This window comes from Dermacentor albipictus, chromosome 3, assembly GCF_038994185.2.
Source record: "Dermacentor albipictus isolate Rhodes 1998 colony chromosome 3, USDA_Dalb.pri_finalv2, whole genome shotgun sequence".
Classification (NCBI taxonomy): domain Eukaryota; kingdom Metazoa; phylum Arthropoda; class Arachnida; order Ixodida; family Ixodidae; genus Dermacentor; species Dermacentor albipictus.
This window is the reverse complement of record NC_091823.1, coordinates 70,986,232-71,011,153: the sequence shown is the minus strand read 5'-3', so window position 1 is coordinate 71,011,153 and position 24,922 is coordinate 70,986,232. Positions and strand designations below refer to the sequence as shown.

Genomic DNA, 24,922 nt, shown 5'->3' with positions numbered 1-24,922 from the left:
GCGAGAAATCAAAAGAAAAGAAAACAATGAGTTACGTAGCAGTCACTGTTTGCGTTTTGAATTGCAACAAGAAGTTCGAGCTACCGGCGGGGCGACCGAGGTGCACTTCACTTTTCAAGCTGTGCCTAGAAGGATAGAATCTTTTCGTCGCTTCTTCGTACTGTCAACTTTAGTTTCGCTTTTAGATGTTCTTTAATTATGACGGGATCGGATCCCGGCCACGGCGGCCCCATTTCGATGGTGGCGAAATGCGAAAACACTCGTGTAATTAGATTTAGGTGCGCGTTAAAGAACAACAGGTGGCCTAAATTTGCGGAGCCCCCTCTCCTCTCTACGGCGTGCCTCATTATCGAATTGTGGTTTTGGCACGTAAAATCCCATAATTTAATTTTTAGTCATGATCACCCGGTATTTTGCTCATTTTTCGGACGTGACATACGGCGAAATTAGTCTAAATGGGGAGTGCTGGCGTGGCTGACATGGGAGCAGATGTGCAAAGGCTACTGTCTGCTCGGAGCACTTCACAAAAACGCGACTACGCCAACCCGGTTCAAACAAGAGTGTTGTGGCAGGCCATGCCGACTGTTGGAGTGGAAGAGCGGTCCCTGATCGATGAAGGTAAGGAAAACAAGTTATCAGCGGTGGCAAATCTGTGCTCTGCATGTAGTTAATTATCTTCGTACTGAAACCAATTGGCAGGGCACGGTGATCGCTGTCTTTTCCACGTCGTCTGGTACGGTGCCGGCTGCCGTTTTACGTGACTCAGCGAAATTTGCTCCGCGTGCGCCAAGAAACCGCGTGCTTGTCAGTTTCTCTTTATCGCTTGCTTGTCTGCGGTGCGTGATGTTCCCGATTATAGGCTAAACTAAAGAGCCGTACAGTTCTTGCTGGCAATGAGTGAATTCACGTTCGTAAATTACGTTCGTATGCTGTGGCGCCGCGCTTGGCGCTACAGCATACTCCATACCATCGGAGCAGCCAGTTGCCGCATGCTGCTGTGTTCTCCCTAAGTTTGAGGTTGCCGCTTTATAGCAGAAATTCATCCGGAGGAAAACTTCCAAAGCTCAGGCACCCAGCAGCTTTAAACTATTGGAAGTTAGCTTACATGGTACGGGTATATTGCAGAAAAATGAGGCCAAAGTAAATAAAACGCTCAATTGCCTTACCCCTTAACAAGATGAATCGAAAAAATTTCATCGATCAAGAAACCTAGCTCTAAAAAACTGATGCCTAGGATTCTACGCAAGCAATTGAGAAACTAGCAATGCCTAACATGTTACATGAATATATAGCAGCACTAAAACTTGGAACTTTGCTTATTAAATTTTGGAGACATATTTCTACTTGAAATTTTGCAACTAAATATCAGAACTGACCAACCTGCATGTATTGAAAGAACATTTTTACGAAAATAGTTGTATTTTTTGTCACGTGCACAAGAAACTTGATATTGAACGGCCTTTTCATGTCGTGTTTTCATAAATGTGAAGCGAGTTTCATATGGCACGCATTTGTCGGCAATGGAATTCGCTTTGCAATTTAACATGGCACTCAGCCACAGACAGGACGCTGCGCTAGTCCTGTGTGCCTGTGTGTAGTGTTCCTTTGCACAACCTGCAACTTTGCCGAAAATTTGCCAAGTAAAGAGCTTCTGATGATGTGTCAGCCTTTGCGTGTTCTACACCTCCGCAGTGAGGCCAAAAGCGGAAAATATGCTTACTAGAGACCACGGGCGTCATCAACCGACTGAGGAATTATACATAAAGGTATGGCAAGCCAGCGAAGTTAAAGAGCTGCCGAAACATTACTACGGAGAAGCACTGCAGAAATTGACGTAACATGTGAGCTTGGAGTTCTGCCAGCTCTTGCGGAGCCAGGTGGCGCTCCATTATCGCAAGAGGAAGGGAAGGACATGGAGAAATGCTTTGCGGAGCACATTAGCGTGGTCGCGCACTTGTGCAGTGTGACTGTTGTGCTGGAATATAAGCTAAACAGCAGTCTAGTACAAGAAATATTTTGCTGTAATATTAAAGTTTCGCATAGATCTGCTGCAGCGGTTCAGCTATGCGTGCCTTATGCTGCACATAAATGACATTAATATGGAACTAAGTAATAAAAAAGAGTCAGGGAATGTCCGCTTGCAAGTTAGGAAACAATTTCTTACTGATTGTTTATTCTTTTTCAAGTCCGACAGTTTTTAGGGCGGCCTCCTGATTAGCCTATCCTTGCAAAATATTTCGGCATATTTCAATATTTGCATAATATTGTTCAGCGTATGCTTCGTGCAGACAATCATTGCTCCCACACATGAGCCCTTCTTTTTAAAAAGTATTACATCGCTGCCATACAAGAATCTTGGGATGCTTGAATGGTCTTGAACTTACTGAAATAAAGTTGTGCAAGTACTACTAATGTGTGTGTGTGTGCGTGTGTGTGTGTGTGTGTGGCGGGGGGGGGGGGGGAGTGAAGCTCCTTTCGGCAAAGCCACGAATAATGTTAATAAGAAAATAAAGCATGCTGTGCCACAAAAGAATGTTAAAGGGCTTTTGCCTCCTTATTGTGTCGATATCGAAATTCTCAAGAAAGCTAACCTCCAGCCAAGGATTAAACTCGTTACATAGCACTGGCACCTGTCCTATGGATCAAACTTGTCCCACAAAACAGAGCCTAGAGTGTTCCGTTAAGGAAAGTACATAATGTACATTCAGCGTATTAAGTTGGAGGTCTTGAAAACTATTAAGAAGAGATTGCTCTGAGCAAGTGGCCCTGATGCATTGAATGCAACCGATTATTCATGCCCCGAAGCTACGAGCTCAATAATACCTTCTTGCATCACCGTGTCTTTGCCCAACCTTAACTGACGATCCACCGCCGACTGATACATGCTTCTCCTGCAACTACTGTTTCTCGACAAAAAAAAAAAAGAAACTTCGGAGCTCTTGGTTGTTACTATCTTGGAAATGCGCCATTTAAGTCTAGATGACCTTAAGAAATTTTAAGAAACATCTGCAATATGCTCGTGAGGAATTTAGTAATGATACCTTGTTCGCAATGTTACAGATCTGAATGAAGCCCTAGTGGTCTTACATGTTGTATCGCGAAACAAAACCAAATATGAAAAAAAAACTAGACATTTCCAATATAATTTTCTAAATATTAATCAATACATTAACACAAAACACAGCGACAAACGTAGGAAGCGCACGCGATAGAAAAAACGAAAAAAGAGGAGTGGGCTTATTATTACGCTCATCGAAACCAAGATCGACTTTGCGAGGGCCAAGGGTACAACGGGCGCGCACCATTCAAGTAAGACACACTGGCGAGTGAAAGGACACTTAGAGACGCACACGCAGTTCCGTAAACAAGTCAGAGTGCAAAAGAGTAAAAGCACGCACACAAGTTTATAGTTTTCTGGACGAAACGGCTGACGTATCTATTCATGCCTACATTTATCCAGAACACATATTACCATATAACAGAATCAAACGGAACAACACATATACGACCTGCGGTACTTAACAAAATAAATAAATGGGTTTAGCCAAGAAGATTTAGTATGAGCTAAAGGTGCTTTTTTTTTTCGTATCTGTTCTAAGTTAGCTGCTGTGAAGAGACTGAAGTGAAAAATGCTCCGGCTACTAAATATCATACTATTGCAGAGCTAAAGTTGTGAATGTTTCGATAAAGATAAAGATAACAAAAAAAAATGAGGCCACAGCGACACCATCGGACCGCACCAGTAATATTGTTTTTATGCTCAAGCGATACTCGATACTTAACAGCGTGCTTTCTTCAGGCGACACTTAACTCAGTAAGAAACGATCATACGAATCACCCATCTCAACTGTGAGCTTTAGACGACTGTGTTCCTATTAGGAAGGTAGCGTTGTAATATCCATGCAGAACTGTAAAAATATTCAATCAATTTTCAGACTAAATTTGCATTCTGGAATAAAAAGCGAACCACTGTTTGACCCGTTCAGCTACTTTTCGCGGTCAGGAACGACCAGCGTTTCGTTTTGCGTGCAATTTGACTGACCTTGTTACCTGAGTCAAGAAAATAACTACACCGACCGAGGTGTCCATTTATGAATGCACTGCGAATATCTCGTTGTGTCTCCGTTCTTGTGTTAGCCCTGTGAAACGCTCTTCATTGGACATTTTTTTTTACTGAGAAATTTACTGCAGCCAGTCGATATCATTCAGTGAGCACTTCCGACGGGGACCTATTGTGTGAGAAGATACCGTTTTTGTCGCGGCTTTTTGTTACCTCAATTTCCATTGACACAATTACATTTTGAGAACTCTTTGTTCTCACTTAATCGCACCAGTTCTCGTGCAATTACTGTTCCCGCGCTTGATGGCGTCCGTCGGCGGACGACCTGCGGCGTTAATTTCTCGTGTTTTTTTTCCTCATTGTAAAATTCCAGCGTTGCTCGCATAAAAGGCGAGCTCGCGTAATTTTTGTCGGGCTTTTTTGTTCTTGCTATAGAGTGGTGTTTCCATATGAAACTGCGTCGTCAGGCTTGTTTGACGAGCTTCGTGTATGATTATTAGTAGCAGCAAACTGGGCAATCCAAGGCACGATGCTTTCTTTCATATAGATGCTTGACGTAACCTAACCACCTGCATACCGTGCGCAGGCCGCTAATTCTCCTCACACTTCGAGTTTATTCGAGACGGCACGTCAGCAATGGCGACAGCGAAAATGCCCTTGCGCTGTCCGTATAATTTCTTTCGCAATAATACCAAATAAAATTATATATGCATGCCTGCTCGGGAGTCAACACACTGGTGCGGGCCGTTGCAGCGCCGTTTGGATGAACAGCAATTGCACTTGCTGATAAGGTGATCGCCAGTTAGAAGGTTAAGCGCATGGTGCATGCTTTTTTCACGCAGTGACAGGGTTCAGTTCAGCTGTTGACAGAGCTTGGCGATTTGCATCAGTGAGGAAATTTCCGACATTAAACCTCACGATGTGCTGTGTGTATGTGTGTATGGAGGGGGGGGGGGTGATTTGTTTTTGAGTATCAACACGTCTATGTGCCGCAATTACACCTGTTTCGTCTAATGTGAATCAGAAGGAACACTTCGCCAGTGGCAACGTCGGACGAGAAATGTGTATTTCGAGAAAGGCAGCAGTGGTGGCGTGTGTTGCCAGACGGCTGATACAGACCCCGCACTTTATTGATTATGTATCCGCCAGGAGAAAGCACCTTTCACGGATAAACTGGATTGATTTCGCTTTGGGTTTGCCCAGATGACAGATGCGCACTTAGATTTATTTATAGGCGTGTTCTGCAAAGATGCACTCGGACATGACTTCAAAAAAAAAAAATCTTGCAGATAAATGCGCCTCTGTGCGAAGTAGCGCGAATAAGCGAGCAGTTTGGCCGGAATGACTATTTGTAGTGGGTTCTCTTATCGATCCAGCGCAGTGCTTATGTAAGTGATACCAGAGGAGAGCAAACAGACAGTAAGGATAAAACGAAATGCTTTATCTTCCTGTGTATTGCCCTACCAATGCCCATGCCAAATGACGTGTTTTTCTGCGCTTTTGATTCGCCGCAATATACCCGGTACTATTTTCTTGTTTCTGCTATCTGCTGTCCCTGATGATGTGCTTGCGGGCCAACTCAACGAGCATCGTGCGGGTTTGGTTTGGGCCTGATGATGCGCCGTACAATGTATAATGACGAGGCAACAAATCATGTTTCGTGTGAGCTTTATACAACATAAATCCGCTTCCTTTCGCACTTGACTTCATGTGTCTTTTTGTAAACTTACTGCTCATTTTCTTTTCTACCCTACCTTAAGTCTAGTTATGTGACTGGACTTTAGGTTTCGGAATTTCTAATGTGACACTTTTTGTAAGCTGTCTATAGCTCAATTATGTGAGTCGAAATTAAGATTGACTTGACTTTAGGGTTGAGTGTGTTGAACTTGTTTGTCCGAGTTAACTTAAAGTTCGAGTGGTGTTTTATGTGATTTGCTTTTCGTTCCTGTGGCCTGTTATTGGATGTAATTCCATGAGAAAAGGAGCAGCCGGGGTCACACAAAGGCGGCATCCCGTAAACATGATCTATTTAAAACATGCATGTCATTCCCCTTTTGCACGTAAGTCACGTGGCAAGTACGTCACCGTCTTGCGCTATATCTACCCTCGTGCGGAATACGCTTTTATCAGTTGCTCCCCACCTGGGCCAGAATCACGTCCTTCACAGGCCTTCGCTTGCGCACACTGTGTAATGGCAGTTAGAGATATCGATAAGTACTCACTGCATTGGTACTACACTGCGTTCCATGCATAACAGTCAACGCTGTGGAGGCTAGAGAGACATCTTGCGGTGGCTTCTTTCGCACTTGAATATATACTGGAAATAAATCTAGTGTTGAAAGTTAGCGCTGTGCGTGTCAGATGTGCCTTTCTGTTGTGCTTGTTCAGCTTGCGTTACAACAAATTAAGATAAGCCGTACCAACAAGCCCCTCTAGCCATCCTCATCGACTGGAAGTTACTGTGAAGCCAACAAGCTTGTAAAGAAAGGAGAAAGCGCGAAGTCCTGCTCAGGTCTCGCGATGAAAAGAAAAAAAAAGGACGTACTCGTACCACCCCCATAGAATGAAACGCGAGCAACTGTACTCGCGGATTTCAGCACATGTTGCGCCGTCTAACCGACCCGTGGTAGAACTGCTGCACATGCGCAGTTAGGTTGCGATGTTCACTGCTTTGGCTTTCCGGCGCCATTGCTATTCACGCTTCGTCAGTGGTCAGACCGACGCTCCGCCCTCGTTCTCCATGGGATCAGCCGACCGTTAACGGTGGGTGATAAGAGCGGCATACCTTCCAGCGGGAGCAATCGCTATGATACGCCGGCCCGGAATTCAGGAAAGTATTAACAAGCACCAACACGAGGAAGCGAGTCAGGGAAGCAGACCACTTCGCGAAATAGACTAGCTTGATTCTGTCTACGAACATCACGAATGATACATGAAAAATAAGCGAACGTGGAGCTACCTTGAGTTGCATCGCATTGGCTGGTCAGTCTAGAAGCGTCTCGAGCAATTGAAAGCTGCACAAGCAAAACATACTCTTCAGGTTGCCCGAACACAGCTCGTAACCTAAACAGCCACTTTAGATGCTGGCGAAGACAATGATAGAAATGCGCTTTAACAAACACCATCGAAAACGTAAAATTAAATGGCATTTGTTGCCACGTCCTTACACCGTGAAAACAAGTAAACAAATTAGTGGATAAAGAACTACAACTGAAAGTCAAGTATGCGCCACTTTTAACTTTGGCTGGACATGGCTACCACGATTTCGCAGACGTTCATAGGCAAATACATTATTCACTGTGAAGAGAAATGGGGTTACTACATATGGACCTGCTCGTACGCGGATGATATTTCCGTCAAATCGTACGTGACATCGCATCGTGCAGCGAGCTCCTTTATTTCATTTAAAGAGAAGCGTTCTCGCTCACTTAAATATTGTCAGTCTCGACGTTCACCCACCGTGGTTAATCAGTGGTTATGGTGTTGGGCTGCTGAGCACGAGGTCGCGGGATCGAATCCCGGCCACGGCGGCCGCATTTCGATGGAGGTGTAATGCGAAAACACCCGTGTACTTAGATTTAGGTGCACGTTAAAAAACCCCAGGTGGTCAAAATTTCCGGAGACCTCTACTACGGCGTGCCTCATAATGAGAAAGTAGTTTTGGCACGTAAAACCCCATAATTCAATTGAGTCTCAACGTCTCATGCTATTATACACAGGTGCGAAGGAGGCCGCAGACTTTTATTTTTAATGCCTGCCAAATATGCGTTCGCAGAAATTGAGAAAACACTGTTTTGAGTCAGTAGGGCTTTATCCGCCAGAATTCAAACAGTTGAATTTTTGGTATTGCCTGATAAGAAAAAAAAAACGCGTAAATAAAACGGTCAGCCGATGTCAATGGAATACGCTGTTCGCACTAGCTTCTCCGTCTGTGACAATTTGTTGGTAGCTTTCTTTAATTACTTTAGAATTCAATAGCATTTCTTTAACTACCATATCCAACTTTTGGCTGTTAATCTGGCCTAGATATGATGATCGCGTAAAAAGTGCTGAGAATATATCGCCCCTACGTGGGATCGAATCAGGGCTTGTAGCGTACTTTATTCAGATGCAACCTTGCGCACAGGGAAAAAATTGAGTAAAACAAAAGTACGAGCTCACCCAGCACTTCGGACGCCGACTGCACCAACTTGAAAGTGACATCGTCCTGGTACACTCGATGCATGAGGAAAGAACCGCCGTGCATACGGATCTTGCTTTTGCGCCTGCGCAGAAATGAAGGACGCACGGTGAATTTCCTATTCGCTTTGCATCTCCTCTGTCACTAAAGTTCACCACAGCTCTTTAGATAGGGGAGCTCAACAAATAGAAAATTGGAACAATGCATTGGGGCATGAGCGCCATAGCATTTTACCGTCGCGTTATGTAGTCGGGAGTCATGCAGACTTTCTTTTCTTTCTTCTTTTCTACTCCCCCATCCCCATTTCTTCTTTTTCTTTTTGAGCACAACCGTATCTAAGAAAAGAATTCGTCCCAACGTCTTGGCTCAGTCCGGAAATTAAATCTCCTCCAGTGTTTTTTTAGCGCGAGCTTCGTTCCCCTCCTCATAGTGGCTCCGAACTTTTGCCCTCTCTCACATGAGCAATGGTTTATTCTAAAGCTCTCTCCTATCTTCCACTACTACCTACGTACCAGCGTGTAGCTGGCACGTAGCCAACCGGAACTACCTCTGGTTAACTTCCCTGCCTTCCTCTATATTCTTTTCCCCCTCTCTCTGTCTACGTAGGTACGTATACGCCCCTTCCCCCCCCCCCCCGCTCGTTTTCGCACTTTTGGTTTTTTATTATGGCAGATCTCTCCAGTAAAGAAAACATCTGGACAGGTTTCGTTTCTTCCAAGTTTCTTGCTAGTCGGTCGCCTCAGTGCTTTCTTCGTTGCTGCCTTGTGAAACACTGGGCGCCCGTTCTGTTATTCGTTCCGGTGTTTTTTTCTTGCTTTTCGGCTCCGTGGTGGCCGCGCATACAAGACCTAATTAGTTCGTCCGGTGTTGAATAGGTCACGTCCCGCCGTTGCTTGATCAGATTGCTGAAAGATAATTTAAAGCGTTGCCCCGCCGGCAAGACACCCTCGGCTCGAGCTTTTTTTTTGTGGTGCCAGTCGCCGGCAGCTTATATTACGCAATACACTCTGCAGAAGCACACATCGCATGTCAAGGCTAATTTGACTCGGAAGCTCGCGAGCTGCTGCAGTAATTCGATACCCTTGTCGCCATGAAGCTGTTCATTGTAGCTTGAGGAAGGCAGGCGCGAAACAAAGCTAGGCAGTCTTTTGGGAACGAGAGTGGCGTGATAATCTCTAGGCGTGTGACTTCTTTGTTAAGCTGATGTCTTCAGGGTTCTGCTGGCGCTGCCCGCACTGCGGCAGGTGGTGACGGTTGTTGTTCTTAGATACACGAGACAATCAATGCTCGAAGTGCTCCCCTCAGAAAGCGGAAAATTTATTTGGGCATTGTTTCTTCTTCACATGCGCAAGCTCAGTTTATTTATTGACGTGATAGATGAAGTAGGCCTTGACACAACAAATATGACGCCGGCTACACTTTGTCTCATCAGCAGGCCACATTGTCAAGCATATGGTTTAGTATACTTATCCACATGGCTTGTGTGGAAAGACGAGCGTTTCCCTTATGACCTCTCTCTCTCTCGCTTTCCCTCTTTCGAGCAGAGATACAGTCAACGTACACATAACAACATCAAAACGTAACAGTCAAAACAACACGGCGACATTGCAGAGAAACTGTCGAAGCAACCATGCGATGAAAAATGGCAATACTGCGTAAAGTGCGAGGTGACAGAAATGAAGAACACTCAAATGAGCAAGACGCTTTTTTACGTTCGTTAATAGCGCCCCAACAATGTCACCGTCCACAAGAAATGTTTACTACAGTGATATCACAGCGTACTTTTGCATAGCGCTCGCTGGCCGCAGGTTCGAGCCCAAGCAACGAATTGGTGTGTGGTATGAATGAATGTTTGATGTTTAATGGCACAGGTGTGTGGTCTAGTGCCGTTAGCGACAATTTAAGTCGGCGCCTAGGTGTGTCATGATGAGAGCATTCTAGAAGAATGCGTCTTCTTCCGCAACGCTACGAAGGAAAAGGAAAGCTTCGCTTTAAAGGGAAGCAATAGGGAAATGTAATTTGAGCAGCATTTGGTAATTAAACTCTGCAGTCCTAAACAAAGCGTCTCTAGCCGTAATCGCAGACTCGATGAAGCCAGAAGAGAGGCAAAACGCGAGAGATTGGTGGCGACGTCACCTTGATGTTCCCGTACCAGCTCGCTGCGACGTCACGTATTTTTGACGGCGTCTACTTGGGGCTAGGTTATTTTTGATCGCTAAAATTAACTATACATTCTCTTCTGAAAGAGCCAAAGACAGAGCTTAGGAAGCTTCGAGATGTTGTACTGGGCCACAACAAGTTAAAATGCGAAAAAGAAGATACGTAGAAGTCTGTGACGTCACTGGGGTACAGACGGTGGTGTTTCGGCGCTAAGATAAAAATATAAATGTCGCGCTATGACCTTAATTTGCGATTCAGAAACAAACCAATTACCGCTAATTCAATGAAAATAGAATTTTGAAAGAATTCTGTATTACGTCGAAGTGACTTAGTGTTTTCTATTTAGCGTCACATTAAAAAGAAGAAGAGAAGGAAGAAGAAAGTGACTCGCCATCCCGTCCCTGCGAAAGTGGATGGAGGTCCAACGAAGCTGTTGGAAACAGCCACTACAACTGCTGAGGGGTGTGTGCAATGCTTCACAGCTTTAGAATAATGGTATCAATCGGAATAATGGTAATTTGGCAGCACGCCGCCACTGGTCGTCGCCGTGGAAGCTCCCGTCATCGCGGCAGCTTTGCCAACAGTAATCTTTACCGAGAAACGCACGTGGGGAGAGCTACGCGCTTTGCATTGTCACCAGGAGCGCCTTATCATCAATTATGCGGATCGGATGCTTGTTTTGTGCTCGCTCTTTATGGAAACGAATGTTGGTCTGTATGTTGTATGCGTGGTTCCCAAGAATCTAGGCACTTTTCGCTTCACTTTGCTGAGTGCTTGAAGCCTCTGCCTTGCGGGGGTACGAGCCACTGCTGCTGCCCTGCACGGCCGCCGGAATCGAACCACATATTTGCTAACGGATGCGGACACGAAAAATGCCGACCACCGAGAGGCTAGCAGCGTCGCTGCAAGAAGCAAAGATAACTAAATAAAATTAAATTATGGGGTTTCAGGTGCCAAAACAATTTTCTGATTATGAGGCACGCCGTAGTGGAGGACTGCGGAAATTTCGATCACCTGAGGTTCTTTAACGTGCACCTGAATCTAAACACGCGAGTGTTTTCACATTTCGCCCCCATCGAAATGCGGCCGCCGTGGCCGGGATTCAATCCCGCGACCTCGTGCTCAGCAGCCAAACACCATAGCCACATAAAAACCACGGCGGATTAAGCAAAGAAAACTAGTGGGATATAAAACCGTGAAGTTCACCAAGTGCAAGCGCATGCACGCGGTCAGTCCTTTGAAAATCAAGTGCAATTTCTGAGAACGCATAGTTCCCCTAGGCGCACTGACCAGTTGTTGTGATTAAGCACTTGATCAACCGGCCCTTTTCAAGCGTCCTCATATTTTGTTGGGTTGCCACCCGAAGACCTTTCCGGTTTACCTCCCTGCGTTCCTCTCTTCACTCTTTCACTCCGGTCCTCTCAGTGCTTCATGTTTCAAGTTTAGTGAGAGATGGAGATAGAGAGAGAAAGACGACGAAACTGTCAGTGTTTGGTTACGTGAAGCGCCATTATTGATGCCACCATTGGATAGTGGCCACGCGTCAAACACTCGCTGGCCGGGGCATGCAGAGCTGTATAAACCCGGCAGAGGCACCACAACGAGAAACATATTTCTCCAGTGCGTTCCACCACGACAGTATGACAAGAGTCCCCGAGGGAAGCGTTCCGTTTTAGCTCTCTCGAATAGCCGCTCCTGCGGCGCGTGACACCTTTACGGCGCTACTACATCTTCGATTCACATATACCACGGCGGCGTCAGCCTCTCTTCTTGTCTTCTTTAACTACGCTCGCTTGCTTGCTTGCTTGCTCAGTGTGTTGCTTTTTCTGGCCTCTTTGATCTTCTTCATCTTCCTCTTCGGTTTCGCTGCTCTATGCGCATTCAAGGCTGCTGTAAATTTTACGCTGCCTCAAGGCTTTCTTGGAACGACCGAATCTACCTCAACGTCTTTTTCGTTCTCCTCTTTTCTGCTGTCCAAACAGCGTCTGTTCACTTCGTTATTCGCAGCGACAGCAAATCTGATAAGAAACGTTTTCCGTTATGGATGGCTCGGTGTCAGTGTTCCGGCTTTCAAAGGCGCACGTGTCTTGAATTTTGGTCAAAAAAAGAAAACGTTACAACATAACAAAGCTGTCGTGACTATCAGTACGATGGGAGAACTTACTTGTTGCATGCCACGTGTTTTCATGTGTGGGTGTCATGACACATGGAAATACTCGCAATTTCTGAAAAAGTGTAGGTAGAAAGTTAAATAAATTTAAAGCGGTCGCGCGTACAGTTCAAAGACAAGATGTAGAGGCCGAGAGGTTAAAAGCACGCGTGGATAGAAAGGTCGCCACGACTCCTTGACGGCTTAAGCTCAATAGTAAAGGATATATTTGGAGCAAGTTCCGAGGAAGTAGGTTACTCACAGGTGGTAAATTGCTGCACGTGGAAGTTCTTTTTTTTATTGAAATGAGAGTAACAAAAAAAGCTGTAATCACCCTGTAATGGTGACAGCTGCTCCTTCGCGCTGAGCCACAACGATAGTACAAAAAATATATATGTAGTAAGAAAATCAAAAGAAACCACATGAGAGTGCCGGAAATACCCAGTACACCGTCGTGTACACCCACGAATACATAAATATGAAGCATGACGTGAAGGGTTCATGTAAACACATGAAACTAATCACGATATGACGGCCAGCCCAAAGGGGAAAGAGATGCGTCGTCTACAGTAGTCTACACATATTTCTATACGCGCCCTCCTCCTTTCTGTCGCCTTGAGTCGTCCTACTCACCCTTAGTCAAAACAGCGTGGAACGTATATCTCGCCTGGTTCATGATCAAAGTATCGTTTCAGGCTTGCCGCTTGCCTTGTGCATGCTATAAGTGGCGCTGAAGTTGTGTACTCCCACAGTCGCGAAATTACAGGTTGTGAAACAAGCACTGTTTATGAAAGTGTCGCAGTAGAAAGACACGTACTTGATTCTTCGTGCAAAGATAGAACGACAGAACTTCGCGAAAAAGCAGGGCTGTAAATACATCACAATCTAATTTAGCTGGAACGAGATAGGAGCACGTTTGTTTTCCCTGGCGAACAGTTTAGACGAGCGAGCTATCGCATTTAGCGTGAAGCATGGACCTACGTTTCATAAGAGAACGCTGAATTTGAACTAATCTGTGCGTTTGAACGTGCCACTGATGTAAGTGCGTAGAAGACTCACGCACAAACGGCTAAACAGTACATAATGAATAAAGCCTTCGGTTAGCGGTGCGAACAGACGTTGGGTATCGCGCAAACTCTTCGTTACTGTATGGTTGCCTTGCTTACATTTATACGCATTGCCGCTTTTTTTCATACATTTGTTTATTTTGCTTTTGCTATTTCAGTTCTTTATTCGTTGCCGCAGAACATATTCAATGCGCACTGAGAAACCTGTTTCTCCACAGGAACCAATTTACGCCAGAACAGTAAACGCGGGAAATCTGCATCGGCCGCGCAACCATCCTCGTTTTCAATGTGGCTGATCGCGCTCCAATCAAACACACTCCCCACCGCGGTACGAGAACCTCGACCGGAGGACGGGGCTTTGTGGGACGTCATTTGCGGCGCGATTTCCACCGCGAGGCAGTGAGCCCTGGCGCTGGCGTTCGGGCGCATGTTCTGTTAGCGCGCTGTGCCCGAGCGCCACCTCGCCTTTTTCCGAGTTAGCCGCGAATGTCGCGCTTATTGAATATGGTAATACCCGCTAAGAGAAAAAGAAAGCGTTGGCATCGTTTTTAGGGCTTCCTTTCTTTTTTCGGAGAGGCCTTCATATGAGGCGTCCCAGGAGAATAAGCCCTTCTGCCCCGAACCATTTACGGACTCTCTCTCTCTCGCCACCCACACCCCCTTTTCCTCAGCCAAGCTCGCAAACCCCCGCTTTCCCCCATACGCCATATCCTACTTCACGTACATTCTTTTTTCACGTGTTCTGCTGACATTCGAGAATGTTGGTGCACAAATACGGCGCCGGCTACTCCTTGCTTACCTGCCAACCTGTGTAATATTACCGCCCACACGACAACGAAGCAAGAGGGTGGATAGTAAGCAGTCTTTTTTTTAATGTTTGCCCCGAGCACACACGCTTTATGGGATACATACACACTTCATTTTAGTTAGAGATAGAACACCAGCAGCAGTAGCTAACTTTGAGCAACAGACTCACAAACTAGGGATTGCTTTTAGATAATGCTGTGGCATTTTCAACAACTTTGCGGCTGCCATCTAGGCCGGCTTTAAGAACCTATGCGAATAAGCCTGTTGGAAGGGAACTCTCTTCTCGCATATGGAATATTGAGCTCCCACAGGAAAAGGCTGTACATGTACCATGACAATTGTTTGTCTGCTTTCTAAATTTTATTACTTTCTGCGGCTTCATCTTTCGACGGCTTATCTTCCGTAGAACTTGACACAGCATTCGTACAAATTTAGAACGACCCCAAATTCGTAAACTTAACGAAAAGAATTCGGTAGAGTTAGCAGGTATGTCATGTGCTCACGAACTGGTAGCATAGCCACACAGTTACCCTTTTGCACACTGTTTAAAAGAACGAGTGGAACAGCTATTGCACGCCCAACAACATTACGACAGGACAGACAAAACAATATGCAACATTACAATGAAAAACAAAAAAATAAAAGTGACACACCTGTGTGCAACGTGTGTGCCAGTTAAACTTTTTTTTGTCTTTTGTGTAACAGTATAGCACAGTAAGCAGAACTATGTCAAACCAACTAGTCCCTGTCCAAGCCTTATTGAATTACAATGAAACTCTCGAAGCAGCAATGCGAACAAAAATCGAGCTATCACGTAACATCAAAATAAAGAACATTGTAATGTTCTTTAGATCCATCGAAAGCTCTTAACAATTACACATACCTCAAGAAATATTTCTTGAGTTACTCTTTGACTTATCATCGGGCAGCGGCTAACGAGGCCTATGAGGTTATAGTGCTTGGACGTGGTCAAATTCCGCAATGTTGTGAAATTCACCAACATGTAAGGTCTGATTGGCCAACATGGCGGCTTTCTCGCTGGCCTAGAAGACAAAGGTGACCGAATTTGGAAGTGTCCAGAGTAGTACTCCAGCAGCAGTCGGTGCAACCAACAATTTCTGCATGGCAGTCTCAGAGTGAAACACATTTCCCTGTCTGAATATAGAGAGCGGCGCCCAGATGCCCAGTAATTACGACAGCTCATGCAGTTTCTCACCACGAAGCTCGGTGCATCGGTGCAAGTGTATTATAATTAAAACGTGACTTTCTTCCGGTTAGCAGATGTGATAAACGAAATTATCAAACTCAATGAATTACTAGCAGACTCATTTTATAATTTTGTGACGAATCGGACTGAGAACTAAATGTGTATGAAAGAAATGAGTTGCACGTAATTCGCCTTTGTCACGTATTCGTCTGTAAATATTGCTGTTTAGTTACGTCGACCAGCCGTGAGGTACTTCCCACTCCCGAAAGAAAGAAACTTTAACATTATGCAGCTTTTCATGTGAGGATTCGATATCCTTTCAAAGACGAGGCATAATAATACCTGAAGGAAAAGCCTTTTTTTCCGTAGAATTGTGTGAAATACACCGATATTAAGGATATCCAGCGGTAATTAAAACAATGTTTTGCTTCATGAATATTTTCAGCGATAGGTTTGCTGCCTGTGAGCAACATTAAGCGGTGCATCGAAAGTGAGCTTCACCTCAAGCGACCTATGGTTTAGTGTGGGACTTGCATAGACCGTTCTCCTCTAAACAGAGGTGTACATCGCATTTCCACTATGCGCATTATTTGTATGATGGTGTTGTTTGTTGAACCGTATTTATTATAGCAAATTCTCCTCCCCTCTTGACTATTGTTATCAGGGGCGATATCTATGCTGCCGGATATCTTGCGTCAGTCTTTGTCCTCTGAACACGCTTTCAAAAGAAAGCGAGTCATGGGCCTAATCTCCTTTCTTGCCCTCTGCTCCGGCTCTAAAACAACAAATGACGCTTTTGGAATATTATTAGGTATTGGCAGAATGTGCTTAGCCCATATTTGTACTGAAATCTTTTTTCGTTTGTAGCTTGTAGGCAACACTTATCCATGTAGCGAACCACACTTAGTAAACTCGTAGTGCAGAGCCAGTCTCATTATGTGTTGCAGTTCTTGGCTCGCTTCTACAGCCGGTGTCCCTGATGGTGCAGTCGGTCGGGGCGTAGCTTCCAGAAATATTAAGTGTGCCGACTTGACAAAGCTTTTCGTTTATAAGTGCTTCTTCCTATTGGGTTGGCCACCTTCGCTAATAATACATCCGGCATCACAACTGACTGGTATGCGCTCTAATGAACAGTTCTTACGTAAGAACGTTTCTGTGGATACGGACCCAGAGGTGCTGTGCAGAATGCCCCGCGTTTTGCGCTCGCCTGAGTCTGTTTTATGGAAGTCGGTGAACAAAGATGGCGCGGAACGTTTGAAAGCAGCAGACATGTCGAGATAAAGCCACGTATTTCAGCACGAGCGCACCCTGTGAACGCCGCTACCTTGTTTCAAACGGGCAAGACGGGGCAATGCTACGCGCCAGCGCCACTTATTGTTATCGACGCAATACGGCAATACCATGACTGCCCCCTGTCTGTCCGCACACTTGGCGCAAGCCGCTGGCCACGCCTTTCAAGGGCGCGTCCCGGGCGTGCCTGCTCTTCCAAACATTAGCTGTCAAACCACCCTTTCCTCGCGGTACAACGCAAAATGAAATAAATAGCAAATTATTTTGAACATATTGGGTGCACATCTTGCACATTTTTCAAAAGTTTATAAACTACCTAAAGTGCGCAATAGAAATACACCAGAAAACAATTTTTCGATAACTTACTAGAGGAGGTGATGGATTGGTAGGAACGATGAACAAATGAAAAAGAAAAAGAAGGCACCGACCGTTTCGCCACGTTTTCGGCTGCCTATTAGGCAACGCCCAAGTTATGATAACCGAAGAGGGAATGCAGATAAGCCGATGGAACTGGATGGGTGCCGAGGGTTCAATAGTACGTCTTGATACCATTAGCTCGTTCATCTGAGGGCGTCGCTAGAGCTTGCGGACATCGCGAACGTTGGGAAACTCAGACTTTCCTGCAAAACACCCCAGTTTCGAAACCGGCTGGAATGATCGTCTTTCTTCAATCATTTGTTTGTGGACGTAATCGTCTACGTTTCTTTAACCGCAACGACACAAGGTGGGCAGCATGAGAACGCTACTAAAGCTATGGCGACGCCACGAATACATATGGAAAGTCTGTGTAACATTTACCCTTATAAAATGCGCGTGATGTTCCCACTAACGGGCAGGTGATAGATGATAGCAAATGTTACGTGGAGGAACACGTATATATAGGCTGCTGCAGTTCCTGAAGTCGATATAGAGCAGTAATTGACTGCAGTCTTTATGCGCGGCTCCGGATGAATGCACGCTCAGAGTTTCTTTCTTTCTTTCTTTCTTTCTTTCTTTCTTTCTTTCTTTCTTTCTTTCTTTCTTTCTTTCTTTCTTTCTTTCTTTCTTTCTTTCTTTCTTTCTTTCTTTCTTTCTTTCTTTCTTTCTTTCTTTCTTTCCATTTGCTGGCCTCCTTCTCTCTGTTTAAGGTATCAAACCAGATGTGTATATGGTTAACCTCCCTGTCTTTCTTTCCCCGTTCTTGCTCCGTTTTTCAGAAGGCAGTACAAGGGGCGCGTTTTCACTTGCACGAGCGCAGACTAGTACGTCGTGTTGCACACTCGAGAAGAAGATGGTGTCATACTAAACGGGCCACAAAACAGGCTATAGACTGTAAATGAATACAATTAGGAGTTGTGAAAGTTGCCTCGACTTCATGGAACTCTATGAATAGCCGGTGACGATACATAGGGGAACATTATTTTCACTTAAGCAGTCACGCTTTCACATTGTTTCCTTGTTGAATGCGACATTCTCCCGTTATAATCAGAACTGTAACTCGATGCATTTAATTCTGCATGTTTTTTGTAGCAGGTGGCACCGACGTGATTGAGCCACTATGCATGCTGCCGGTTTCAGCCCGCCTATTTCAGACAGCCTCGCAGGAATCGTGTGCGTAGCCGTATTTCGCATGCACCATCATTCGCGGCGCAGTATACGGCTCACTGGCGCGATACGCAGCTGTCAGAACAAGTCGGCCGTAGCTTCAGCGTCCGAGACCTCTCCGACAGGGTCATCCTTTCAGGCTAGCGGGAACGTCAAGTCTATGACAAGAGCTATGTCTTCTGCGTGCGCAGTGGCTCGAGACGCGGATATCGATCAATAAGGAGAAGCACAAGGGAGAAACGCATCTTTTTATGTCAGGATGGTTTGCAGCCTGTGGCGGTGGCCGAGGACACCATGGAACAGCAGGCTCAGCTACAACGAATGCCAATGCTTTTTGTATGGCTCAGTTTCTTGCACTGCATGCCGTTTCTTTGCGTGTAGTACCACACTCTTACGACTGTATATGTAGAGATACTACCTATCTGCGCCTTCCAGATATCATGAGCCCCGAAATATCTAGGTGGTACTTTCACGCAAGCCAAGTGGGATTTCCCGCTGTGGACCGTTGTGGCTGTGGATCTCCCTATTAGCGACTGCCTTGATAAACAGGCGATCGAGAGAGGCAGCGCGTGGATGACGCGTGGGCGCGATTCACAGCAGCCGCCGCAGACGGACCTCCGCTCATGCAGCGCTTTGTTTCCATATATGGTATCGGTGGACGCGCTCGCCGCATGCTATCGGTGAACATATGACGACGAGCTACTCTGGCGCCATCTCGTAGCGCTCGTCACTGCAGAGCCCGTCTTGCACGGCACTACGCTTTTCTTCTCATGCTTCTGCCATACCCTCCTTCTCCGCTTTCCTCCTCACGCTCTTTTCGCTATCACCGTCTTTCATCCCCCGCTGCATTCCGCATTCGCTCGCTTACACCGAGGGACTACGTCAAGGGATCACGCTGAACGACGCCGACGCTAAACGCAGGAGCGGGGGCCCAAGAGCTGCGCTCTAAAAAAAATTGCTGTACCAGAAACGAGTTCAGAAAATGAAGCTGCAGCGATGTCATCTTAGGAGCAGCACGATAAAACATAATGTTGTAGCGAAGAAAAAGAAGCGCTTTTCTCACATTCCCCACCAATTTATTACGACTTATTTCGGGCCGTACAATAGTTCTTGACGTGTTTCTTTGCTTTGTTAGCTTTTAGAATGAAGCTTCGACGTCCTAGCACATTTTTCTGGATATACCGTTATCAATACTCAGCCGAACTTTTATTCTTACGTAAGGAACAACCACCCTTTATTTTCTAAACAGCCTGGAATTTACAGTAACGTAACCAAAGCAACCGATCCGTTGGAGGATGCCACGACACTAGGCTGTATTTTAGAGGTGAAGGAGGAGCAGAGAGAGAGAGAGAGAGAGAGAGGAAAGGGGAAAGGCAGGGAGGTTAACCAGAGGGGAAGTTCCTGTTTGCTACTCTACGCTGGGGAAAGAGGGGAGGAAGAAATATAGTTATAGTAAAGTAGACATAAAGAAAGAAAGGAGCACAGACATACAATCACAGTCGGTCACTTTCGCCGCATACTGCCACCGCACAGCTTAGTAGCACTTCCAGCACTATGAACATCTGTTCAGGCTACAGCTGCTTGTCCAATTTTGCAGCCCTTAAATATTGCAACAGTGCCCTCGTCGCCCTCAGCAGCGATGGCATGTGATGGCGGCAATTTAATATTAGTTCCTCTGTTAGAGGTCTTCGGTCAAAGCACCCTATCGCGTTTGCGAGTGATTGTCTCTGTAAATTATAGCGAGGACAGTCACAGAGAAGGTGCTGGAGAGTCTCCTCGTTACCACAGTTACCACACAAGGCGTTGTCGGCCCATCCGATTTGGAAAGCAAAAGACTTGGTGAACGCCCTAGCCATATTCGACAAAGCAGGGTAGCTTCGCGACGGTAGAGGAGGAGGAAACGCTGGCTTGACCTCTGCAGGTAAGAAGCTGCGGGAGCTTCCGCTCCAGCAAATTTTTTCAACGCCTCCTTGCATCTAGACTTTCTGACAGCCAACATTTTTCGCGGGGTAGCACGTGCGTCTCAAAGAGCTACACTAGTTGGGGCGTGGAGAGCGTTCGGTGACAAAGGTGCACTGCAACTCGGTTGCGCGAGATCACGTCCCCTTTGCAGTCCTTTAATCATCATCATAATAATCATCATCATCATCATCATAATCATCATCATCCTGGTTACGCCCACTGCAGGGCAAAGGCCTGTCCCGTACTTCTCCAACTACCGCGGTCATGTACTAATTGTGGCTATGTTGTCCCTGCAAACTTCTCAATCTCATCCGCCCACCTAACTTGCAGTCCTCTAAACGCGCTCCCAAATCTAAGCGGGCGAGTGATTTCGCAAGTTGCCCGCATCGAAATGTGACCGCCGCTGATGGGAATTGAGCCCGCGAGCTCTCATGATTAGCAGCAGAACGTCATATAGCCACTGAGCCACAAAAGGCCAACGAAGAGAGCGACACATTGACGAACGCGATGTGTTCGTGAGTGCGCGCTTGTCACGTAGACTGATTATACAATTAGGTCTTTTGAGTGACGTGATGGCTGGGCAGTTCGAGGGCTTGTACCATGCGAAAAATCTTGCTTCACTCCGTTGCTTCTTCTGGCGCCAGATACCAGAGCAGAACTTGAAGCCGGGAACTTAGGTTCGTTCATGGTTCTACCAGTATGGAAAAAAAAAAAGGAATGCGTAACGTAGAAAAGACGACACAGCAAGTGAACGTGGCCCAGAAACTCCGTTTTAGAGCGATAGCAGTTGTTAGGCACTCTCCTAGCCATTTTGATGTCTACTGCTGTCGTCGCTAGAATGCCGAAATTCTCTGTGAGAAAGTTAGTAAGAAATAAAAAGATCTCGTTGTGCGGCGAAGATCCAAACTTACGACCAGCAGATTGGCAGTCCAGGATTCTACCTCTCAGCCACTCTTCCGTTTTTATTTTATGGTATTTTTTTAGGGCACAAATTAGTCTTGCTGGAAACATAGACGAATCAGCCCATTAGTAGCCTTACCACCATTTCAGTTTCTTGCTTAACCTTTGCCAAAGCAAGGTGTCTCAAGGACGAATAGAGACTCTGCGGGGATCTCCACGTGTGCCTGCGTCGCCTTGAAAGTAGAAGAGACTCATTAGCTAAGCTACTCTGCTGATGCTATAACAGTGGGGAATACTGATCCTAGAGAGTGCGATCGCTCCAGCAGCTACCATGACAGGCTAACGCCCGCTCATCTGCGCACTGGATATAGCTAGTGTTCGTGGCTCCATCGTGCTCTAGTCCGTCGCCTTCCAAAAAGCGGAGGCGGTCCTAAATTTTCTTTTACGTGCAGCCTATATGCCCCCACTTGGAAGATTCGCGGCGCAGGTCTATGAAGCTCGGCGATAAAATTTGGCGAAACCCCAAGAATGAGGTCAGTGGTGCAGCTGTCACGGCGCGCGACGGATGACGTAGATAAGAATAGGCGAGCGGCGCTACGGATGATTTGTGCAGCGTAGCTATAAGCGTCTACATTGCGCACATGTGCTACGGAAGCGCTGATCGGCAGGGGGCGCCTGTATCTTTCCGGCGCATATCCCAGCGCAGCCAATCACGACTTCAGCAGCAGACGAGATCAACATGCTTCCCTTCTCTGCCCCCTAGTTCTGTATTGGCGCTTGGAAAAAGCAGTCGGTGCTTCATAGCTGTGAAGTAGTGTGGACGGAGCGGGTCCTTCTCGTGATCACACAGACGAAATGTTGACAGACGGAGAAGGATCTGGATTAGGAAAAAAAAAACGAAGAGAAAGAGGAAGAGGGGGAGGTGGAGGTGTGTGGGTCGGAAGGTGAAGAGGATGAAGGAACAGCATCAGCAGCGGATCCTAGTGAATGTGATGTGAAATAAAATAGTCATTTAATAACGTACGTAAATGAGATATGTTGAAGTGGACGAGAAAGTAAGATAAATAGACAAACAATAAGATAAACAATTAACTGACCAATAAGAGAATGATCAGATAAACTATGACGGCAGAAATGAGAGAAAGTGCGCTAACGTGAAATACTGGTTCGCTTCGTGGAACGACGGTCGTTCTTTTCTACATGTAATTACAATAATTGAGCTCTCCTGCTTCGTCTACATTTGTCTTCCTCTAGGGCAAGGCTTCTTTCCATGGTCACTGGATGGCTTTCTCCAATGATAGCAGAGGACTAATACTATCTTAGCCCGATTATATATTTCAGAAAAACGGAACGAATCCGGCTGTAAGACACGAAAGGGTTCATTTAGTATAGACGAGTGTGACAAATCGCTAAGTCCGGATAAATAAGACGAGGAAGCCAAGCCGAATGAGGCGCTACTCAGACTCGTTTTTTAGTTCTCGAAAGGAGATCGCTGGCTCGCATCAGTGAATGTTCTATAAGAAAAAATACTGCATCAAACAATTAGGGCTTTCTGTGCATTATGCTTCGCCAGCTATCGTGTCGATGCTTCGCGTTAAGGGCCAAAACAAACTTTAATGCGATTATTGCTCTGTGGGAAATTTACCCCCTTTACGGTGTGCTTATTTGTCTAACGTATTTCACGCCACAACGGAGGCCGCTGAGTGTGCGCCGCAGAATATGTGCCCGAACAGACAACAAAGTGGACCACTCGGCTTGTACAACTGTAGGTATGGACGTCTGGGTGTGGGCCTACTCTTGGTCCATCCTCCAAAATGTGCGGTCTTGTAATATTTTTGTGTCTGTGTGAATTGGTTTGACTTGAAAACTCTGTCTCGAAGCTTGCAGGCTTCAAGTAGTCAGATTGTTTTTGCGCATGCACAGTACAATGCGTGAGCAAATAAAGAACTGAAGGGCACAGGGCTGCAAACAAACAAACAAAAAAACCTCCAGTGCGAAGCAAGGCACGCAAGATGCTAGTGAGAACAAAGGAACGGCGCTGACGAAGACTAACAAGCGTAGCTTTTTTTTTGTCTTCATGATGTTCCCTTTATGCATGCGCCTGTCATACTCGTATAATGCAATTGAATCGATAGATGATTTCATTTTATCCTGGCTACGATATTCAATCCAGTGGTTACTTGAATCTCCAGTCGTAAGGTTGGACTATAGTATTAAACATTACTGTAATACACCATAAGTTGTGGCATCGACACTATAAGCTATAACCACAGGGGTGTTGCACTGTACTTGATTTTCTTTTAAAAGATAAACAAAACGATTACTGCGCTCATTTTTATTTTCTAGCTTTCTTCTTTTTCGTTAACTATTCCTTTCACTCAAACGAATCCTTTAAATTATTTATTAATGCGGCTTTTGATCTCTCCTTCACTAATGCATCTTTCGAAATTTGTTTTAATTAGCCTGACATCGAAGTTCTTGTTTTTCCGGCCTCACCGTTAGCATTTCTTTTGTCTTTTCTTATATTAGAAAAACCACTTCTCTTATACGCTTCTTTCTGCTGTCTGATTCACTGCTTATTACCCTTAATTTCTACGCACCACAGGTGATGGAGATGACAATCATATCAATAATTTTCTTCTTCTCAATCTCTTCGTCTTCTCTGTCGTCTTGTGTGCCCCGTTCGCACTACACACCACGTAATGCAATACCAGCGATCCCATCAGGCTGCCGTTATGGACGAAAAAAGAAAGACAATTCCCGAGAGCCTTCACAACAACGTGAATTTGGTAGAATTGTTTCAATTCTGTCTAGACAACTAACAAAACACACAAATGCGATTCAATTAGGTGTATCGACAACGAAGGCAACGGGTATATCCTGTTTTGATCTTTTCTCCATATCATCTTTTGTTTGCGTTCTACCTTCATTACGAGGCCCTGAAGGCTGCACGGCCGAATTGGTACTCTGTTCAATGCTGCATGATTGAGCAAAATTTTAAACTGCGTGAGGAAGGCAGGACATGAACAGAAACAGACGCACACACTTGCTTTATGTGTGCGTCGGTTTTCTGCTCATGTCCTGTCTTCCTCGCGCAGTTTACAAATTTGCTGAATCTATGAACCGACTTGACCAACATGACTTACTGCAGGGTTGCTCGCGTTGTTCTATTGTGGTGTAATTAGCGTTAGCTTTCTTTCTTCTCTAACATCGTATGTTTTTATAAACTACGTTTTCGAGAGAGAAGGGACCTCTTTATTTAATGCTGGACAGGTTTGCCTGATGGCATGCCTCGATTAGATGGAGACGATGAAAGGAAATGAGAGTCGCAGTGCACGCGCACACTATATAAATCTACAAAACGTGCCAGAGCATACGACATGCAAATCTTTTTTTTTTTGTCAGTTCCCTACACTCAAGCAACGCACGCTGTCAGCGAGTAAGAACAAACACCGGGAAGACGAAAATTTAGAAATACGCTCTTTTTGTGAATGCGCGCGGGACAGTTATGCGCGATTATATTCGGTACGCGGTTCTTTCTCGCAGGCCCGACATT

The 24,922-nt window shown here is 45.6% G+C and overlaps 2 protein-coding genes across 18 annotated transcripts in view; one reads left to right on the top strand and one right to left on the bottom strand.

The window, feature by feature from the left end:
* The window catches only part of LOC135914317 (guanylate cyclase soluble subunit beta-1-like), a 969,460-nt gene that overhangs the window by 213,852 nt on the left and 730,686 nt on the right, over positions 1-24,922 (top strand). Inside the window, exon 1 of one of the 15 annotated variants that reach the window (XM_070535565.1) lies at positions 545-618. The exons of 12 other annotated variants lie outside the window; for them this stretch is intronic. In XM_070535565.1, coding sequence (XP_070391666.1) covers positions 576-618 — 43 coding nt within the window. In that variant the 5' untranslated portion in view covers positions 545-575. Of the gene's footprint in view, positions 1-544; positions 619-24,922 lie in introns of those variants that run through there. 2 more of the 15 variants (XM_070535564.1, XM_070535567.1) reach the window with 2 other exon arrangements.
* The window catches only part of LOC135914316 (guanylate cyclase soluble subunit beta-1-like), a 219,282-nt gene that overhangs the window by 55,224 nt on the left and 139,136 nt on the right, over positions 1-24,922 (bottom strand). For all 3 annotated transcript variants that reach the window (XM_065447108.2, XM_070535555.1, XM_070535557.1), the window contains one exon: positions 8,222-8,325. In XM_065447108.2, coding sequence (XP_065303180.2) covers positions 8,222-8,325 — 104 coding nt within the window. The remainder of the gene's footprint in view (positions 1-8,221; positions 8,326-24,922) is intronic.